The sequence below is a fragment of the Cinclus cinclus genome, chromosome 3 (assembly GCF_963662255.1).
Source record: "Cinclus cinclus chromosome 3, bCinCin1.1, whole genome shotgun sequence".
Taxonomy (NCBI): Eukaryota; Metazoa; Chordata; class Aves; order Passeriformes; family Cinclidae; genus Cinclus; species Cinclus cinclus.
Window position 1 is genome coordinate 28,553,168 of NC_085048.1, and position 18,015 is coordinate 28,571,182.

The window sequence follows — 18,015 nt, forward strand, 5'->3', positions numbered from 1 at the left end:
AAAGTTTATTTCAGGAAAAACAGTAAGAAAAGGAATGACAAAAATTTATTTCTAGATAAGGATTTTTAAAATAAGTTTAAAAATGTTTCAGTTTTTAAATGAACCATACTGACTTTTTTTTCCATACTGTTATTTAAGCAGAAATTAAGTTGAGGAAGCTACTTTCAGGGGGTTTCTCATTGTGCTATTTTAATGGTAAAGGGTATTTTTTCTATTTTAATTTTTCCTGACTTGTGGTGTTCTTGTTCTTAATGCTGATAGGTTTTTTGTAAATCATTGTCAAATGCATTTCTCAACTGTCAAAGTTATGAAGATATTTTGATACATATTTTAACTTCAGAGAAGAGAAGCTGAAATACAGTGAAAAATGGGAAAACTGTGGCTCCCCATGATTATGGCTCAATTATGGATTAAATATTTCTTAAGGCATCAAAAGCATACCCCTTGGCTACATCAGAAAAGTGAGATCCAGTCCTTGAGTCTGATTTATAGGGGTGTTTTTTAGTCCATGCCCAGTTACACATCTGGAGTGAACCATATAATGATGTTTCACTCTTGTCTCCATTTACTGATAAATAGAAAAACTTACAGGACTCTAAAATTTTTAACATCTTATAAAAGAATGGCCTTGCGTAGTATTCTATATTGAAAGATGTTGAATGAATCTGATTGCATCAAGATTAGTTTTTGCTTCATTAACAAAGAGATGAAAAAGAATCTAACCCAACCCATTTGTCTACCTCATATCAAAGGATACCCTAGTATCTTAATTTTCATTTCTGTTTCTTTACTTTTGTCTTATGGCCTCAGCTCCTGACTCTCATACTGGTAAATAATTCAGAGATAGAGCAGGAAATCACTAAATTATTCTATGTTTTATATTTTAGATTATCTTAGTTTACATAGGTGAGCAGTGATAGCCTGCCATGTGCTAAATGTCATCCTGCCTCCTGCTCCTTTTCATTGTATGGTTTTCCTTGCCTTGTCTCTCCAGTCTAGACACATCATGCAGGCAAGGCAGAGGATTGGGGAACTTGATGTGACAGTTTTTGAACTGAAAGTTATGTCAATGGCACAGACTGAGAAGTATTTAAAACTTCTGAATTAACTTCTGACAATGAGAAATTTTAGTAAAGTGTGGATCTAAGCAGTTATGACTACCTCTCAGTCTTGCCTGGGACCATCTAAAATACACGTGGAGAATTCTCTTTTACAAATTTTAATGTTTATTTTAATATTCTGATAAAATCACAGGAGTGGAAATCCTCCACTGAAATTACTACCAAAATTTTAATCATCTCTTAGATAATAAAGTTAGATTAGATTTAAAAAGGATCTGCACACCTTTGCTATAGGCCAAAGCAAGTTTGTGTGAATGAAACTCTTGAGGAGACCTGCTCCGAATGTAAATGGAAGGCCTTTATGTAGATGTAACTGAAAATTCTTATTTAATCAAGTCTGCTTCAGGCAATGCTTGTGGAATATTCATTTAAGTCCTCTGTACATAGAATTTGACTCAGTTTATTAGTATCAATCCAATTTACTTTGTGAGCAATTTAGATAATTATAAAAATATGTTGTAGAAGTGTAGGTAATTTTGTAGTTAACTTTTAGGCATAAAAAAAGAGTAGAAATATTTCTAAGTGCCTAACACTACCTTATCTAAAGATATCTAAAAGCTGGTTGTAAAGTTTATTTAAACTGGTTGAAAGTCCACAGATTCTATAAAACCTTTAACCATGCCCAGATTCAGTTCAGAAACTAATATGCCATGTTGAAAAACAGTGGCACTCTAAAATCAAGAGAGATACTTAAAAAGAACAGTTAACACCAAATCTGCATTTTCCAAGGGAAATTACACCTTTAGTTTTGGACATCTCAGGTGCCTCACGTGACTTGCATTCAGGTTTCACCCCACTTGCCATTTGCTTACACATGTAGACAGGAGCACAACTCACTTCCACAATTCCTTTGGCCTGAACTAACTGATAATGCTTAAAGCTGGATTTAAACTTGTGAATCAACTACTTTTGGTTTATTAACTCCATGGGTTTTGCACCACAGGAACACAGAAAATCAAGCGAATGTGTCTAGTCCTTTGTCTTGCTGTAATTGCAGAAGTGTGCTTGGATGTAGACAGCTTCTTTCTCTGTGCACTGGTTACACTTCAGGGGTTTGCTGTGATGTACCACAGGCAGCCGTGGGATACACTCAGACTCCCACTGATTTATGTAGCAAAGCTCAGTACTAGGGAGGACTCTGAAGGAGGCTTGCCAGATTTGTCATTTGGAACTAGGCTAGTCTAATTTGGCAGTCAAACCCAGGTTCTGATTGCAAGAAATAATTCAGTGGGAACGATAAACCCTGTGTAAGAACAAATGTGTGCCTCATGAAAGCTCTTGTTTCTGGTTATGCATTCTTTTTCTTACAGGCCTTCTGTGGTTAAGGATTTTTGTTTTTTGTTTGTTTGATTTGTTGCGGTTTTTTTTTTTCACTCCTGCCAACAGTCTTAGTGTATTCTGTTTTAGCCTATTTTTTTCTAATTTTATTCCCCAAGCATCAAATCCTCTGTTGAAGTAAATTTTAAAGTTCCCTAAAGACAAGTGAAGTATCTGCAAATTATTAACAGTAACTTAAAGAAGTAATCTCTATTCTAAGTCCTTGGAAATGGAACAATATTGAAATGGGAGAGACAGGCTCAATGTTGCTGATGAATCTTTGAGCAACTCAGTCCCAGAACAGTTTGTGAGTTCTTATTTTTTAAAAAATCTGACCTTTTAGTTTTAACACATGGACCAGAACTACTTCTTCACAAATAGGTTTGAAAGCATGTCAAGCTATGATTATTCATACTAAAAAAAAAATTGGACAAACACAATTTTGTTACAAAATTTTGTGTGAAGTGTCTTCTGCTTGTAGAAGCCCAGAAGATGAAGAGCTAATGAGTGTGTCTCATGTACTGATAGGGGTGAAGCCAACTAAGGATTGCTGGAAATAATACACTGAGAGAAAGAACAAGATGTGGCTGGAGAAGTGGGGGGAGGCATATGGAGTTTAGACAGCACTTTTCTGGGAAAAGTGTCCTTGTTTTGGCTCCTGGAGATAGACACAATGCAGTACAACACTGGCATTGGAATGAGGTGAAGAAGCTGGCATGGACTGTAAGGGAGGATTAAAACCACCCAAGATCCCTGAAGCCCTCCAATCCATTTCCAGAAAGGTCTAGAAAAACAAATTGCACACGCTAACTGATTTATTTGGAAAGAAAGAAACTTAACTCTAGGGCTACAAGGGCAACAAAAAAGTATCTCCATGAAGTCTGGGTGAATCAGCTGGATCAACACTGGAGACAGGACTAGTGATTTTCCCTTCCCTTCCCTTCCCTTCCCTTCCCTTCCCTTCCCTTCCCTTCCCTTCCCTTCCCTTCCCTTCCCTTCCCTTCCCTTCCCTTCCCTTCCCTTCCCTTCCCTTCCCTTCCCTTCCCTTCCCTTCCCTTCCCTTCCCTTCCCTTCCCTTCCCTTCCCTTCCCTTCCCTTCCCTTCCCTTCCCGTGCTTATCCTAGGAGATTCAGGATGTGAAAACGTTTCTCATGTAAAAATATAACCTCACTAAACATTTGCAGGACACCAGTCAAAGCTGCTTGAAGATAGTTGGTTCCAGCATTAATAATTACTTCCAACACAATTAGTCAATGGCTAATGGGCAAGATTAAGTACACAGTTTGCTAACAAGATTTATCTGGATTCCACTTACCAGGAAAGGGAAGAAACCAAAGCAGTTTGTAGCAACTCCGGGCTTCATCAAAATGGCATGTTCATGCTAAATCACTTGGCCTTGGTCCAAGATTAAATTTCTCCATTGTATACAAACCAGTTTTGACTGCCAAAAATAAACAATTTTAAGACTGAGGCAAATGTTACTCTTGATACATTATGTAGCTACATTTGTTTTAAGAACCTTCCATTTATTTAAATAGTGGCCTTTCTAGGAGGTAGCATTGGAATCTGAATTCCTAGTAAACAGGAAAATTTATTTGAATCACAGTGCATAAACACACAAATAGTCATGCTAACATGGTCTGATAAGTTCTCCCTTTGGACTGTCATTTTCTATTAGTGCTGAAACCCTCAGGACCCCAAAATACAGAAATACACAGGGTGATACAGCATGTTCACTTGCAATACGTATAGGTGAGTGGGTTGGTTCAGAGGGCATGTGACAGCCAGATCTTTTTTTCTCTTTTTGCATGTACTTCAGTTTTACTTCTAGCTGCAGTCTTTTAGATGCTATTGAATTTAGGGCTCTTTTACAACAGAGACTATAACTAGATAGCTCTGGGCTTACACATCAAGCTTACATAAATCTACAAAACTACTTTCTTAAAAGTATATTGGTTAAACCCTGAGAATATTACTAATAGATGAGAGGCAAATAAAGTATGTAAATGCAGAGATACGGATTAAATATGCACTTATTATGACTTTCTAGATGATTGTGCCTATTTATTCACTAATAAATATAAATAAAATACTTGTCATTTTAATATTTCATTTTTATGTTGCTTGACAGTACTGAAATTGAGCACTGAAATAGCATTATAGTAAATGGCACTGCATGAACTCAGAATCCTGGATGTGTTAACATAATTGGAGATACTATGCTGATAAAACTGATGGTCACTATATATCAGTTAGTATGGCATATGCAAATTTAAAGAAGTTACCTTCTGAAAATTTGAAACTCTTTATAACTGGACCTAAAAAGGGCATTATTTATCATAGTAGTATTCTATTTTTAAATACTATTTGGGCATTAGCTGGCTAGAAAGGACACAACAATAGGAGACACTGGCTAATACTGAGACTCCAGAACTCTTAGACAAATAAGTTACAATTTAAAATCTGTGCTTCATCTTGCTGAAGTTAAAAGAAAACAGGCACAGAGTATTCTCTGAGCTGAAATAAGCTTCCCATTAAGCCTGCAGGTGTTATGCATTTGTATATATATTTTTGTAGGACCTTAAGCTTTGCTGATACCTTTTTTCCTTGCTCTTCACCTTCCTTTTCCTAATATTTGCATTATATAAATTTTAAATTAAAATTAAATTAAATTTCATTTTTTAAAAATTAACAGTTTTTACTGATTTTACTGATTTGAATTATAGAAATTTTAAATTAACACTTTTTACTGATTTATAGATGCTTTCAGACTGTGTGTAGGATTTCACTGTATTCATACAGAAATGTAGGGCAAACACCTGCACTTCCCAGCAAAGCTGCCTAAAACCAGGCTGTGACTTTCTCGTTATGTATAATGACTTTTAAAGATATATGGATACTCCAACCTAAAACAAGCCAGAAGATGTGCTTTGACTTGGAAAATCACCTTTCCTCTTCTCTTCCTCAATCAGCTGTTTGACCACTTACTTTTTCTTGTGCAATATAAAAGGCACCAAAAGGCACGGATTTCCTGCTTTGCAGGTAGGGCAGATTCCATATGGAGGGAAGAAGAGGAAGAACTGCAGTAAACTTCATTTTTTTTTTTTATTGTGTAAATCTTTGGGTTTTGTGTTTGTGAAACAACAGAACTTGTGGGAAGCTGTTTAGGGTATGGGTGTGTGACATTGATTTATTTATTTAATTATATATTCATAGGAAGAAAAAGGAAAGTATGCCTTTTACTAGATCAGGAACATTTTAACGCTATTAATCTTAGCATTGTTTCTCTAAGCCTAGACTGATGTTTTACTGACTTCTACAAATCCATAAGTATTTCAGGATTGAGTTACTTTGCTTTTGCATTTTTGAACTAACACTTTAGAGAGTAGTATATACTGAGAAATGCATTTTTCTGGAACATTAATGAATACTGTTCAAAGTACTGTTTTGGCATGTTTGCAACTGGAAGATATAAGCAATACATCACAACATTAATTTATTTACTTTGAAATGTATATATTTTGAATTAAAATCCCACTATTAAAAATCTGAAACATATTTAGATTGACTTTAGATAACATTAAACATTGTGATTAAATTATTGTTTCTTTGAGATTGGGTTTATCGGTGGCATTCAAGATAAAGTATGTACCTTTTTTCCTTTTGTGTTCTTTGGGGGTTTTTTTTTTGGTTTTTTTTGGGTTTTTTTGTTGCTGTACCATTATATTTACTAGCAATTGGTTATTTTAAGACATGTTGTAATGTGTCAAAGAGTGGAGAAAATGCCACAATATAATGATAAGTATTCTATTTGTATTTTTTGAGTTATTTTGGCCCCTCCACTGAAAATCTGAGATCTGCTTAATGTGCAGTAGAAGAAGTAGCAGTTGGGTTTTTTTTCCTTTTTGTCTTCTATAGCAGAAAAAAAGTGACATCCAGCTTTTCTGTTGGCTTTGCTGCATAGGAGTGCTTAGTATGTGTGCACATGCATATATATAATTCCCTTTTTATGTAGTTTTTGCCAAAGTGCCCTCATTTGAGTGACATTTTTGCTCCATTTACATCAATGTTAAAATTTCCATTAACTTCCCCAGGGCTGGGATTCCACCTGTTTTGTCTAAGTTCACCATAGTTCAGTCTCATGTATTTAAAAGCATTTATATTTTAATTGCTTCAGTGGAATGCAGTTGTCGTGACCGGCAAATCTTGCAGAGGGCAGAAAGGATCATCTGGCAAGGAACAATACCACATAAGGGCTTACACAACGGAATAGAAATACTGAGCACTACATTCAGCGAGAAACTGTGTGGTAAGGGGCATTTCAAATTAATCTCCTTTTACAATTTTTTTTTTCCAAGTAGGATAGTGCTGCTTTTAAAGAGTTTTGTCCAAGTTTACAGCTTCATTCCTGCATATGTGTTGTTGTAAGCAGCAGTTTAAAATGTAGGTCTAACGAGATGGAGACAAATCTGTTAACACCGCACAGACACAGTGAATTATGCAACTTGGCTGGTTTGGATATCTAATCATGACAAAAAAAGAAACAAAGGGTGAAAGTGAGTGTTAGCAACAAAGAAAAGTTTTCTACAAAAATGAGTCAGTGCTTTAGCCCTCCGATTCTCTCACCTTTTCTCCCTGCATCTTGCCTGCAACTGCAGTTGTAGTAAAAGCTGTTCAGCAGAGCAGTTTTGCCTTGGCACAGGAGATGGAATGTTCTCTGCATGTCTGTGCTAAGTATGGCTTCAAACCTAAATTTCTCTACTTTCTTCTTCTTGGTGTATTTGCCTTGACTCTTTCCTGGATCCAGGTCTAATTCTGTCTTCTGGGTGCTTGAGCTGAACCCTGAGAAAACTGGGAAAATCTGTTGATGCAAAGACAAGATGGGATATCATCCATTTGCTGCTGCTGCTTCATCTTAGATTATCAGTATTTCCAGTACTTCCCAGATTCAAAGCAGATAAGATAATGTATAGACATTTTCTCTGGAGTGCATCAGTAACTGCAGGTGAGGAAGTGTTTGGGATCTCTAAGGTGTTACTGGAAACAACAGATATGTCAACAGTTGTGGCTTTGCTTCTTATACTATGGGAGGCAGAGAGAAGCCATTTTTTGGAGGTCATGACAGAAGTTTTTAAACAGGGAGGTTCTTCTTGTTCCAAATTTTCATATTACTAGTCATTGGACCTGTTTTTAATAAAGTGAACATTTAATAATATGAATGCATATGATGGCAGTCCCTAATGTGGTGCTCCTCAACTACTATATATCACTGCAGTTCCTTTGATTTACGTGAACTGGAATAATCCTCTTTAGCTGAAGATCTGGGCCAGAGTACAGGAAGTGTATGTGTTAGTCAGGAAAGGTTGTAGCTGTTCTAATTCTTCTACTTGCTACTTTCATGCAGATGTGAAGTGCTTTATAAAGTTGACATGGTCCAAATAAGGTATGTAGTTTTCTATTTGTAGTGTCAGTATTCTGCAAGGGAAGCAACATCCTAGCAATTGTTTAGTTATTGCTTCACAGGAAATGAAGACTGTATTTGGGTTCGGACCTTGAAGCATTACTGAAATGTTAAGAGGCAGAAATACTTATTTAAAGGGTAAACTGATTATATGTACAAACTCTTATGCAATTAAAATGCTCAGCTACTTCAGAGCTTATATTTGATTGAAATTAATGAGACTGTTTACATTCATGTAAGGTAGATGAATCCAGGTATTTAGGACACATAAAATGAAGTAAAACAGTTAGAATTTTGGAGCTTGAAAGAGCAATGAGAAATGCAGTTCTTCTCAATTTTTTTAAAAAAAATATCTCTTACTAGGAGCAGAGCTTTTACAAAGGGTCTTTCAACTGAAGATCTCACAACTCTGAAACACAGAATTAGGGCTCAACATTGAAGCCTTTATCAAATGAACAGTCTGAAAGAGCAGAAGAGTGCTCTGATGGTTTGTCAGCTGTGGCATCGGGCTCTTACACCTCACCGTGAGAGGTAAGACAGCTTTACTTTCTATAATTTACAGAATGAGCAAGCAAGAAGTGTGACTTGCCTAAAGTTACACCACAAGTCTGTAGCAAAGCTGTGGAATAAAACACCCCAGCAGATGTGTACGTAAGCTGCAATTTCATCTTTCTCTCATGATTCTAAGTTGGGAAGAACAACAACTGTTTTGAAATTCAAACCAGGAATATAATCATGTCTTTCCATGTGATTTGTTGGTTATCCTGGCTAGTTATCTTGATTGAAATGAGGAAACACATTCCAAAATCTGCTGAGTGGGAGGGAGGATTTGAGGTAGGGGGGCTGAGGGTAGAAGTAAGTTTTCCCCATATATTTTCTGATCTGAAGACCAATTGGCTAAATTGATGTTAAGCTGATACATTTTCATATGACCACCTTCCTTTTTTTTTTTTTTTCTCCCATTGGAATGATTCAACTAGGAAAAGATAAAATATGTCTTGAATAAATAAATATATATAAAAATATATATGTAAGCCCTAATCTCTGTCTTCTGTATACGTGTTTCTAGTTTTTTACTTCTTTCTGCCTTCCTATCTGGTTCACATCCTTAAAGTGCAATACGGAAAACTGCCACAAGCACACTTGGAGAACCTGACAAAAGTGCAGTTTGGCACATTCAGATAAGAGACAGTGGCAGTGCTCAGTCTCACCATTTCATCACAGACAGATGATATTACAAGTACAAGAGCATTCAGGTTTGTAAATGATAGATTTTAAAAGGCAAAACAAATTTTTGTAATTCACTGTGCATTGCAGCATTAGTGCCATAAATAGGTATACTCTCTTGGTATCTTGCATGGCTGATTTTTAAATTTATGATGAAGTATATAAAAGTATATAAAATTAAAGTACAATTACACTTAAAAGATAAAAGCTAGTTTCTGGCAGTGTAATAATGCACATAATTGGCTCTTCACAGCTAGAAACCAGATACTCCTCCATTCATGCATTCATACCATGGCTGTCTAATTTAATGCAACTGTTGAGAGGGTGCTTTTTAGAGAGGTAGGGGGAAGTAGAAAATAACCCCAAACGTTTCTTACATTATTACCTGACTTGGGATGTACACATATGATAATGCAAAATCTGTGTCTGGGTGGCTGTTTGTTCTTTCTTGCAGAGTATTCTGTGCTCACCGAGTGGGAGGGTCACACTGTGAGACTAATAAGGACAGAGCTGCATCCCCCTCTACCACTCTTTGGAGACTCACTCCAGCAACTCCTCGGCACTACAGCAGCCTCTGTACAGGCATTTTCAGTGCTTCTGGGGGACACACCAATAAAAAAAATAAAGGTAAGTCACCCGTTATTTGTAGTCAATTATCTAAACATGTGCACACACACACACTACACTATTCCGGGCTTGTTTTGTTTTTGTTCAGGGGTTTTTGGTTTTGATTTCCAAAACTGTCATTTAAGTTTATCATTGCTAATATTAACTATGTCTTATATAAACATGATGTACACCGTAAGTTTTTAGCGTACTGCAAAGAGCCTGTGCTGTAGTATTCTGCTCGTGGTTGTGTAAATACACTGTATAAGCTAGCGGGTGACTATAGGTCTATGCTAAGATATGCAAATAAAAACAGCCCTGCTAAATGAGCAGCAATTTACAAAACCGATTAAACTGTCGCGAGTTGCCACAATGCTGATTGTGCATACATTTACATTTAAAAACCTACCTTGCAATGTTAGCACGGGTGCCGGGAGGGCTGGTGAGTGAGCAGGGCACGGGCGGGCAGAGCCCTGCGGGGAGGGGGCACCGCCGCTCTGGGCAGTGCCGGGGGATGCCGCGGGCCGCGTCCCGGCGGGCCCGGCTCGCCCCTCACCTGCGGGCCCGGCTCGCCCCTCACCTGCGGGCCCGGCTCGCCCCTCACCTGCGGGCCCGGCGCAGGTGCCGCCGCAGCGCCCCGGGGCTGCCCCGCTCTAGCGCCGCCGGCCCGGGAGGGCTCCTTGCCCCGCTCCGCTCCGCCCCGGGGCCGCGGAGGAAGCGGCGGACGGGCGCCTGCCCCTCGCCTGCTCACCGGGCTCCCCTGGCTGCGGGCCGGGGCCGGGGGCACGGGGCGGGCTCGGCGGAGGGTGCCCGGGGCCGGGATCGGAACCCGGAGCCGGAGAGCGGGGCGGGGGCTGTGCCCGGGAGAGCTGCCCGCTTGCCTTCCCCCCGTAGCGCTGAGCCCTCCCTCCGGCGAACGCGGCCCGATCCGAGGGAAACGAGGCTGCCGGCGCTGCCGAGTTCGAGTCCGTGCTGCCGGGGGCTCGGGTCGCTCCACGGGTGCTCCGGCTGTGCGAGGAAGCGGAGCCTCCTGGAGCGGCCGGCGGGAGAGGACCCGTGCCCGGAGGTGCGGCGACATCGGTGGTCAGAGCCCTTCAGAGAACCGGACCTCCAGAGCGGCAGCTCTCCTGAATTCCCGATGCCTGCTTGTAAAGCAGGTGCAGGAAATTAAATGATAATTTATTTGAACATGAATTCGCTTTGCTGCTGTTGGGAAGGCTAGGAAAGTTAATCATGATGTAGTTGCTGTCAGTGCATGACAGAATAGCTTTGATGATGAATAAGGTGCCTTGCGAAAATCATTATAAAAATTGCATCTTACGTATGTGATTTGCTTTTCTTACGGAAAATGTGATTGGAAAACTATTAGAAGCTTTTGTCATCTATTGACAATACCAGTTTGTGTTGTTGAAGCATGTACTTTTGTGAGATTTAAACTGGAAATTCAATATTGGCTACTCCAGGCACTTTGCAAGGTGGAGCAATACCGCATTTTGGCTTCTTTTGTGGTTAAACTCAAACGATTGCATGTTGCCTTTGTTCCATTTGAGGACTACTTTAGCAGTCACTCGAAGTGTAGTGACACCAAACAGTTTGGCTAATATATGGAAAATTGAAAAATAATTTGGGGAGAAATAGAAAAGAAAATTAATAATTGCTAATGAAATGAACATTCAGTGCCTTTACAATTAATATCTCCAAGTTAGTGTTTCTAAGGTGTTACTTCTGAGTTTATTAATAAATAACTAAAAAGGAGCATATTTATAGTTTATTTCCAAACTGACATGACTCTTTTTTGTAGCTCCTTAAGCAGACAAATTATACACTTGTATGTGACTAGCAACTTCCTCTTCACAGTTCTTGTTTATAGTTTTCTGACAAGGTGAGGTGAGAAGAATGAGATTGGTCTGAATAAGTTTCTTTTGTTTGTTTGTTTGTTTGTTTCAGATTTGTAGCTGTTTGTTCACATGTGTCCAGGGGGAGATGAAGTACCTTGGATCCTGCATAGTTTGGCTTTGTATGGCAGTCTTTCTCCTTCCTGTTTCTACTTCTGTGGCTGTCAGTGACCAGACAGGTACTTCCACTTTTCTTGCCCATCACAGACCAAAGGTGTAAATCTCAGTAGTGAAAAATTTTTAGCAAATAACAAGAGCACCTAGAAAATAAACAGTATGAACAGATAAAATTATAAAAGGTTGTTTTAAATCCATTTTCTGAAACAAACCATGTTTGAAGCAGTTCCAAAGTAGCCTTTCCGCTTCCTCTTCTTAGAAGATTCATGTTTGGAGGTAATTGTAGTTCCTGGGAGTTTGGTTTTGTACTTTTATTTTCCTACCATACAAAACAAGATTATACATCAGAGTTTGCAAAACTTTTGTGAACAAAATCATGTGGCTTTATTAGAGCAGACCAGTTATCACATTGACCTAAACAATCTAATGCTCATATTAACTACTCCTATACTTAATCCCTATAGACTGGGTCATATGTTTCACACAGAGTGAAAAAAACCTGCCTTTTTCCTAAGAAGATGGGGAAAACGAATAGAAAGATATTGTTTAACTTAAAAGCTGTTACCTGTCTTCTGCAAATTTTCTCGTATTTCTCTGTTTTCTTCTTCTCTTACTTTCCACATGTTAGTGTTCTCACTTAAACTCGAACTCCCCAGAGTGTGGTAAATTCTGTATTAAAGACACATCATAAGTGCTTGTCAAATATGGAACATCAGTTTTCTAGAATTACTTAGCCTTAGCAAGTACTTCAACTTACTATAATTATCCTACAATTATTAGCAATGACAGTGTTTACTGCTATTTAAATTAAGTTGGGGTTTTTTTTCTCAAAAATTAAATTAACTTGTCGTAATGCTGTTCCTTTCCAGAAATCTTATGAAAGATAATAGAACCTACATACACACACAACAACTTTGAATCTCAATAACCCATTTGTAACTTAGGCACAAGAAATTTAAAATTCCATGACTTGGAAAATAATCCTTTTACTACCCCTGGAAACTATAAGTAGTAATAATGAATAAATAATAAGTGTAATGTGTGGGCTCTGAGGTAATAATAATGCATTGTGAAGAGCCAGAATTTAAGTCAAAGTATTTTTCTGTTTTTATTTTAGGGCAATGAGGCTAAGTGCTCTGCTGATGAATTATTCTTAACCCCTCTGAGAGAGCAAGCCTACATCATAGCTGTGAAATCATTCCATCTGAAAGAAGAAAAATAGGGTTTATTCTGTCTTTGCTAGGTGGTGGGTTGCAGAAGGGAAGTTTTTTTTAAGTGCTAAAATGGTACAGAAGGTACTCTAGGGATATAGATTGGAAAATGTTAAAACAAAATTCCAGAAAGTATTGTCTCTTTTATTTTTTTTTCCTAATGAAATGATGCCTTAGAAAAGGTTGGGCCAGGCACAGAAGTTGTGGCAGATCCAGTGAACTCTGAATAAACAGGGTATCTGTGTTACATTCTGCTAGAAGTTTGTAGCTAAGCAGCCAGCAGTGAAATTGCAGTTTCCCTTAGCCTGATTACCACGAATGGATCAAATATAGGTCCAGTTGAACCACCTGGAAGAAAAGGAGAGATTGAATCTCTCCTGTGAATAACTGGTGGTGTACACTTGAAAGAGGCTTCTTCAGTTTGTGGTGGTACAGGCAGATGGTGAGGAATAACAAGATGATAGCTGCCAGCTTGAGCAGCTCTGCCAGCAGCAGGTGTGTGAGTAAAGCCCAGAGTTAAACTCCAGTTGATAACAGGAAAGAGACTCTACTAGAGTTTGCAGGGTTGGTTACCATCCAAAAAAAGAAATCCAAGTTATAGACCAGAAAGCAGGAGCTAAGAAAGATTCGACCCAGTAGCGGAGAGCAACAAAAGTGGTACAAATCTTTCTGCCAACCTTTTGTTAATCTGCTCTGTCCAACTGAACAGAGTTTGATTATTTGTATGCAGATGCATCTGTTACAAATTTGAAGTGTGCTTTCTTCATGAAAAGAGTAATATCTAAAGGGGTTTTTTTTTTGTTTGTTTGTTTATTTTTCCGATCTTGCATTCAGTTGCTCTTTCTTGGGCCTTTGTTCCTTCCCATATAGAAGTTCTGTTTAAATCAGCATCTGTCCTTCAATATCTGCCTAGACTATCTTTTTGGTTTTCTTCCTTCAATAACCTACGCATAGCATTTATTTCTCTGGGCTAATATGGAAGTCTTCCTGGCGAAGCGCATTTAGGTAGGATCTGATATTATTATATTTACATCTTGAAATTTCTCGCCTGATGAACTTGAATCTGAAGGAATGGCTTCAAATACATGGGAAAAGGGTAGAGTTAATTTGAGGGTGGTGAGAAAAATAAGTGTGTTAGGGGAAGGATTGACTTGTATGCATATATAGGGGAGAACTTTCTGAGCAGGCATGCTGAATATACTTTGTGACTTATTCATTGGGTCAATATTGTAATAAACACCAGTATTGAAAAAAGAGTCAGAGGCTGAGAGAGTATGCTGGATCTTCTCAGAGCAGCCCTCCATAGGCTCTGAGGGTGCCAGTAAGCATTAAATTCACATAGAGGATTTATTTTAGTTCTCATGTTTTGATATGTTTAGTGTTCATTACAAGGAAGCACTTGCTTCTCATGATGGAATATAGTAAATCTGAGGGGAGGGAGGGAGTTCAGGAGTTTTCCACAGGCATATTTTTAATTTGACTGCGAGAATACTTTCTTCATGTTGTCAATTTATTATTATTGGGACTATTTGGAGTTTGAGTGTGAATGTAAGCTCTTTCTGTAGTAACACATGAAGTTCTAATTTGATCATTCCTGAATGCTTTATATTAAGAATATTAATATTGTGTCTCATTCCCAAATCATTGCTTCATTTTCAACTTTCTTTTACAGTTACTGTTTTTTAAAGTCACTTGTTAATCCGTGAAAAATGTAGTATAAACAAAGTCCTGGGGCTGTCAGGCATGGTGAATTTTCCTTGCCTTTTGACAAGGAATGTGTTGTGAAAAGTACTGGCTATGGATCATGATTCTAGATAGACACTTTAACTCAAATAAATTGAGTGATTTCAAGTATGAAAATCAGTTCACCATTTCAGATTTAATGTTTTAGTATACCTATATATTTCTCCAAATCAATATGATGACTCTACAGTAACTCTCATATACAATGTATTCATATTCCTGATATCCCAGCCTTGAATGTTTGCAGGGGTGGGGCATCTACCTCTCTGGGCAACCTGTTCCAATGTTTCACCACTAAGTCTAGTCTAAATCTAACCACTTTTATTTAAAACCATTATCCTTTGTCCTGTCACAACAGGACCTGATAAAAAGTCTGTACCCATCTTTCTTACAGGCCCACTGGCTGGAAGGCTGGAGTAAAGTCTCCCTGGAGCCTTCTCTTCTCCAGGCTGAAAATCCTAACTCTCAGGAGAGATCCCCCAGCTCTCTGAACATATTTGTGGCCTACCTTTGTGCCTGTTCCAGCAGGTCTTTCTTGTGTTGGGGCCCTTGAGCTGAATGCAGTAGTCAAGGTGGGGGTGTTCTCATGAGAACTGATGTGCAGAATCACCTCTTTTGATCTGCTGGCCATAATTCTTTAGATGTAGCCCAGGGTAAGATTGGTTTTCTGGGCTGTGAGCACAAACTATCAGCTGATCTCCACCTTTTCATCCATCAGTATTCTCAAAGTTGCTCTCAATGCCTTCAACCCCCAGTCTGTTTTGATACTGAGCATTGCTCTGACTCAGGTGCAGCAGCTCATGAGGTTGTTGAACCTCACAAGATTCCATTGAGCCCAGTTCTTGAGCTTGTCCAGGTCCCCCTGGATGTCAACGTGTCCTTGAGATGTGTCAACTGCACCACTCATCTTGGTGTCATCTGAAAATGTGCTGAGGATGCACTCAATCCCTTAATCTATGTCATTAATTAATTAAATAACATTGGTCTCAAACGGGACACCACTTGTCACTGATTTTCACCTGGGAATTGAGGAGTTGACTGCTCTCCTCTGGATGTAACTGTCCAACCCATTCTTCATCCTCCAAGTAGTCCACATATCTAATCCCAACCTCTATAATTCAGAGATCTTGCGAGGAGCATATAAAAGGCTTTGCAGAAATCCAGATGGCATCCATAGCTCTTCCCTTGTCCACTGATGTAGTCACTCCATTGTGCAAGGCCACTGAGTTAGTCATGCAACACTTGCCCTTGGTGAAGTGATGCTGGTTGTCTCAAATATGAAGTCCTGCTTTCACTTCTTACTCTTCTTCATGGGACAATATAGTTCTCCAGGGATCTGGCATGAGTATCCTAATCCTTGGACTCCATTGCTTGGATTTCTTATTTCTGCCTGCCAATGCTGTTACGTTATTTCATAACCATCTGAATAGTCACCAGACTTGAACTTGACTTCTTTAACTGTATCACGTTCCTTTCATTCTTCCCACCCTTGTCTTAACATATACATTGTAATGTACAATAATCTTCTTTACAGAGTAAAATAACAGAATGCAAAAAAAAATACATCTTATTTCCTGGTGCCTGTATACTTGAGGCTACAGATAAGTAGGAAATCTGAATTCTCGACCTTATTTGAAAGCAAGCCAGCTGGATCTGCTTATCTTCAATATAAATGTGTTTGTGGTGGACTCACTGGACATCACTGCTGATATTTGCAAGTGTGTGGCTAGCTCTGAAGAGGTTGCCTATGTGTGTATATGAAGCCTGATCCAGTAAGAGTGCGAGAAAAATCTTGGGTAATATCATTTTCTGCCTCAATCTTGAGTTGACACAGGGTGTGGATATACATTAGGCTGGGCTTTGCTGTTTGGCCGCATTCATTGTGCTGGCCATGGTTACTGATGGAAGCTTCAGTGCCTTTGCAATGTGCGTGTCAGTGGTGGTAGATGGCAGCTAAAGCCTTCATCTGAACATGAAGTTTAATTATAAAGTAGCACATGGGTACTTGTGAAGTGAATCTAACCATTACAGGTTACACTAATCTGGAGGAGCCAAGACCGCCCATTGGAAGTTACAGTTCCCACTCAGGAAGTGCACATGAGATATCTGTAAGAGGGTGACTAAAGCACACACCACAGTCTCTTCTGTCCTCGTTTGCATGGAATGGAAAGCTGAGCATGGTGCCTATGGAAGCTGAAGTGTGCTTCAACAGGTGTCCTGATCATGCCAGGAATTTGGAATGTGCCATTGCATGTTGCAACAGATATGTCTAGATGCAATGCCTTTTTTTTTTCATAATGATATTAGAAAACAAGCAATTTTTACTAATCTAAGTGGTAAGAGAGAAGACAATTATCTGTGATGTACCTGCTTCATCTGCAGAAATTAATATTTTCAAGATTATTGGATTGATTTTATATTAATTAGCTCAAGATCCAGGCGAAATTTTTTATATGGGTAGGTAAAGTCATTAATTTAAAGATAAGTTAACTTGACCTTTAATATCACTGGTTTAATATGAATTTTTAAATTCAATCCACATAAATAAAATTTTATCATGTGCAGAGCAATCTAGTGTATAAATGTAAGCTTATTCTTCTTACTATTTAATGAATTTTATAGTAATGTATTTTAACACGCCAGGTAGGTTCATAGTTTCCCACTGAATTAACAGTAAGGGTTTATCTTGTTCTTTTTCTTTCCTGAGTATCTTCATGTAGACCTTGTCATTCAACTGCTCACATATTGAATGGGCAAATTGCCTGTTTTGTCTCAGACTAAATAAAATTTATGTAGTACTAAATATCGTGGAAGAGGTTAACTATAGAAGCTGTAACTGCAGAAAGAATTTTCATCACACTACAGTAATGAAAGTTGTCAGTCTTGGTATGGAGAGAGTTTGGTCTTGTTATTTGAGAGTTTTCCCTTGGCTCTCTGGTAAAAGGACTGAACTAAAGGAGGGCATCAGCAGCATGAAGTAGAAGATTCACCGTAACTCTTTCAGTTCTTCTGGGGGAACAAATAACTAACACTTAAATGGCCTGTCTGTGCTGTGACTGTTACGCCACTGATAAAAATAGGTCCATGGTCCAGTCTGTGGCATGTGAGGAATCATTGCTATCATCTGGATAACACAAAAATTAAGGCTTGAGTCTTTATTTGGACTTGGAAGAAAGTGGCTGTGGGAAATAGGCTCAAACTTTCTAGTCTTTCACTGCTCAATGCTCATGTAAGTTAATGCTGAAAAAAAAAAAGCACACTTGTGTCCCAGGTTTTCTAAAGCTTATATCAGTTTGGGTAAAATCGGCAGTAAGTAC

At 38.6% G+C, this 18,015-nt stretch overlaps 1 protein-coding gene across 1 annotated transcript in view; it reads left to right on the forward strand.

The window, feature by feature from the left end:
* Positions 1-11,715: 11,715 nt before the first annotated feature.
* COL19A1 (collagen type XIX alpha 1 chain) overlaps positions 11,716-18,015 on the forward strand; it is a 172,030-nt gene continuing 165,730 nt past the window's right edge. The window contains exon 1 of the mRNA XM_062488567.1: positions 11,716-11,806. Coding sequence (XP_062344551.1) covers positions 11,716-11,806 — 91 coding nt within the window. The remainder of the gene's footprint in view (positions 11,807-18,015) is intronic.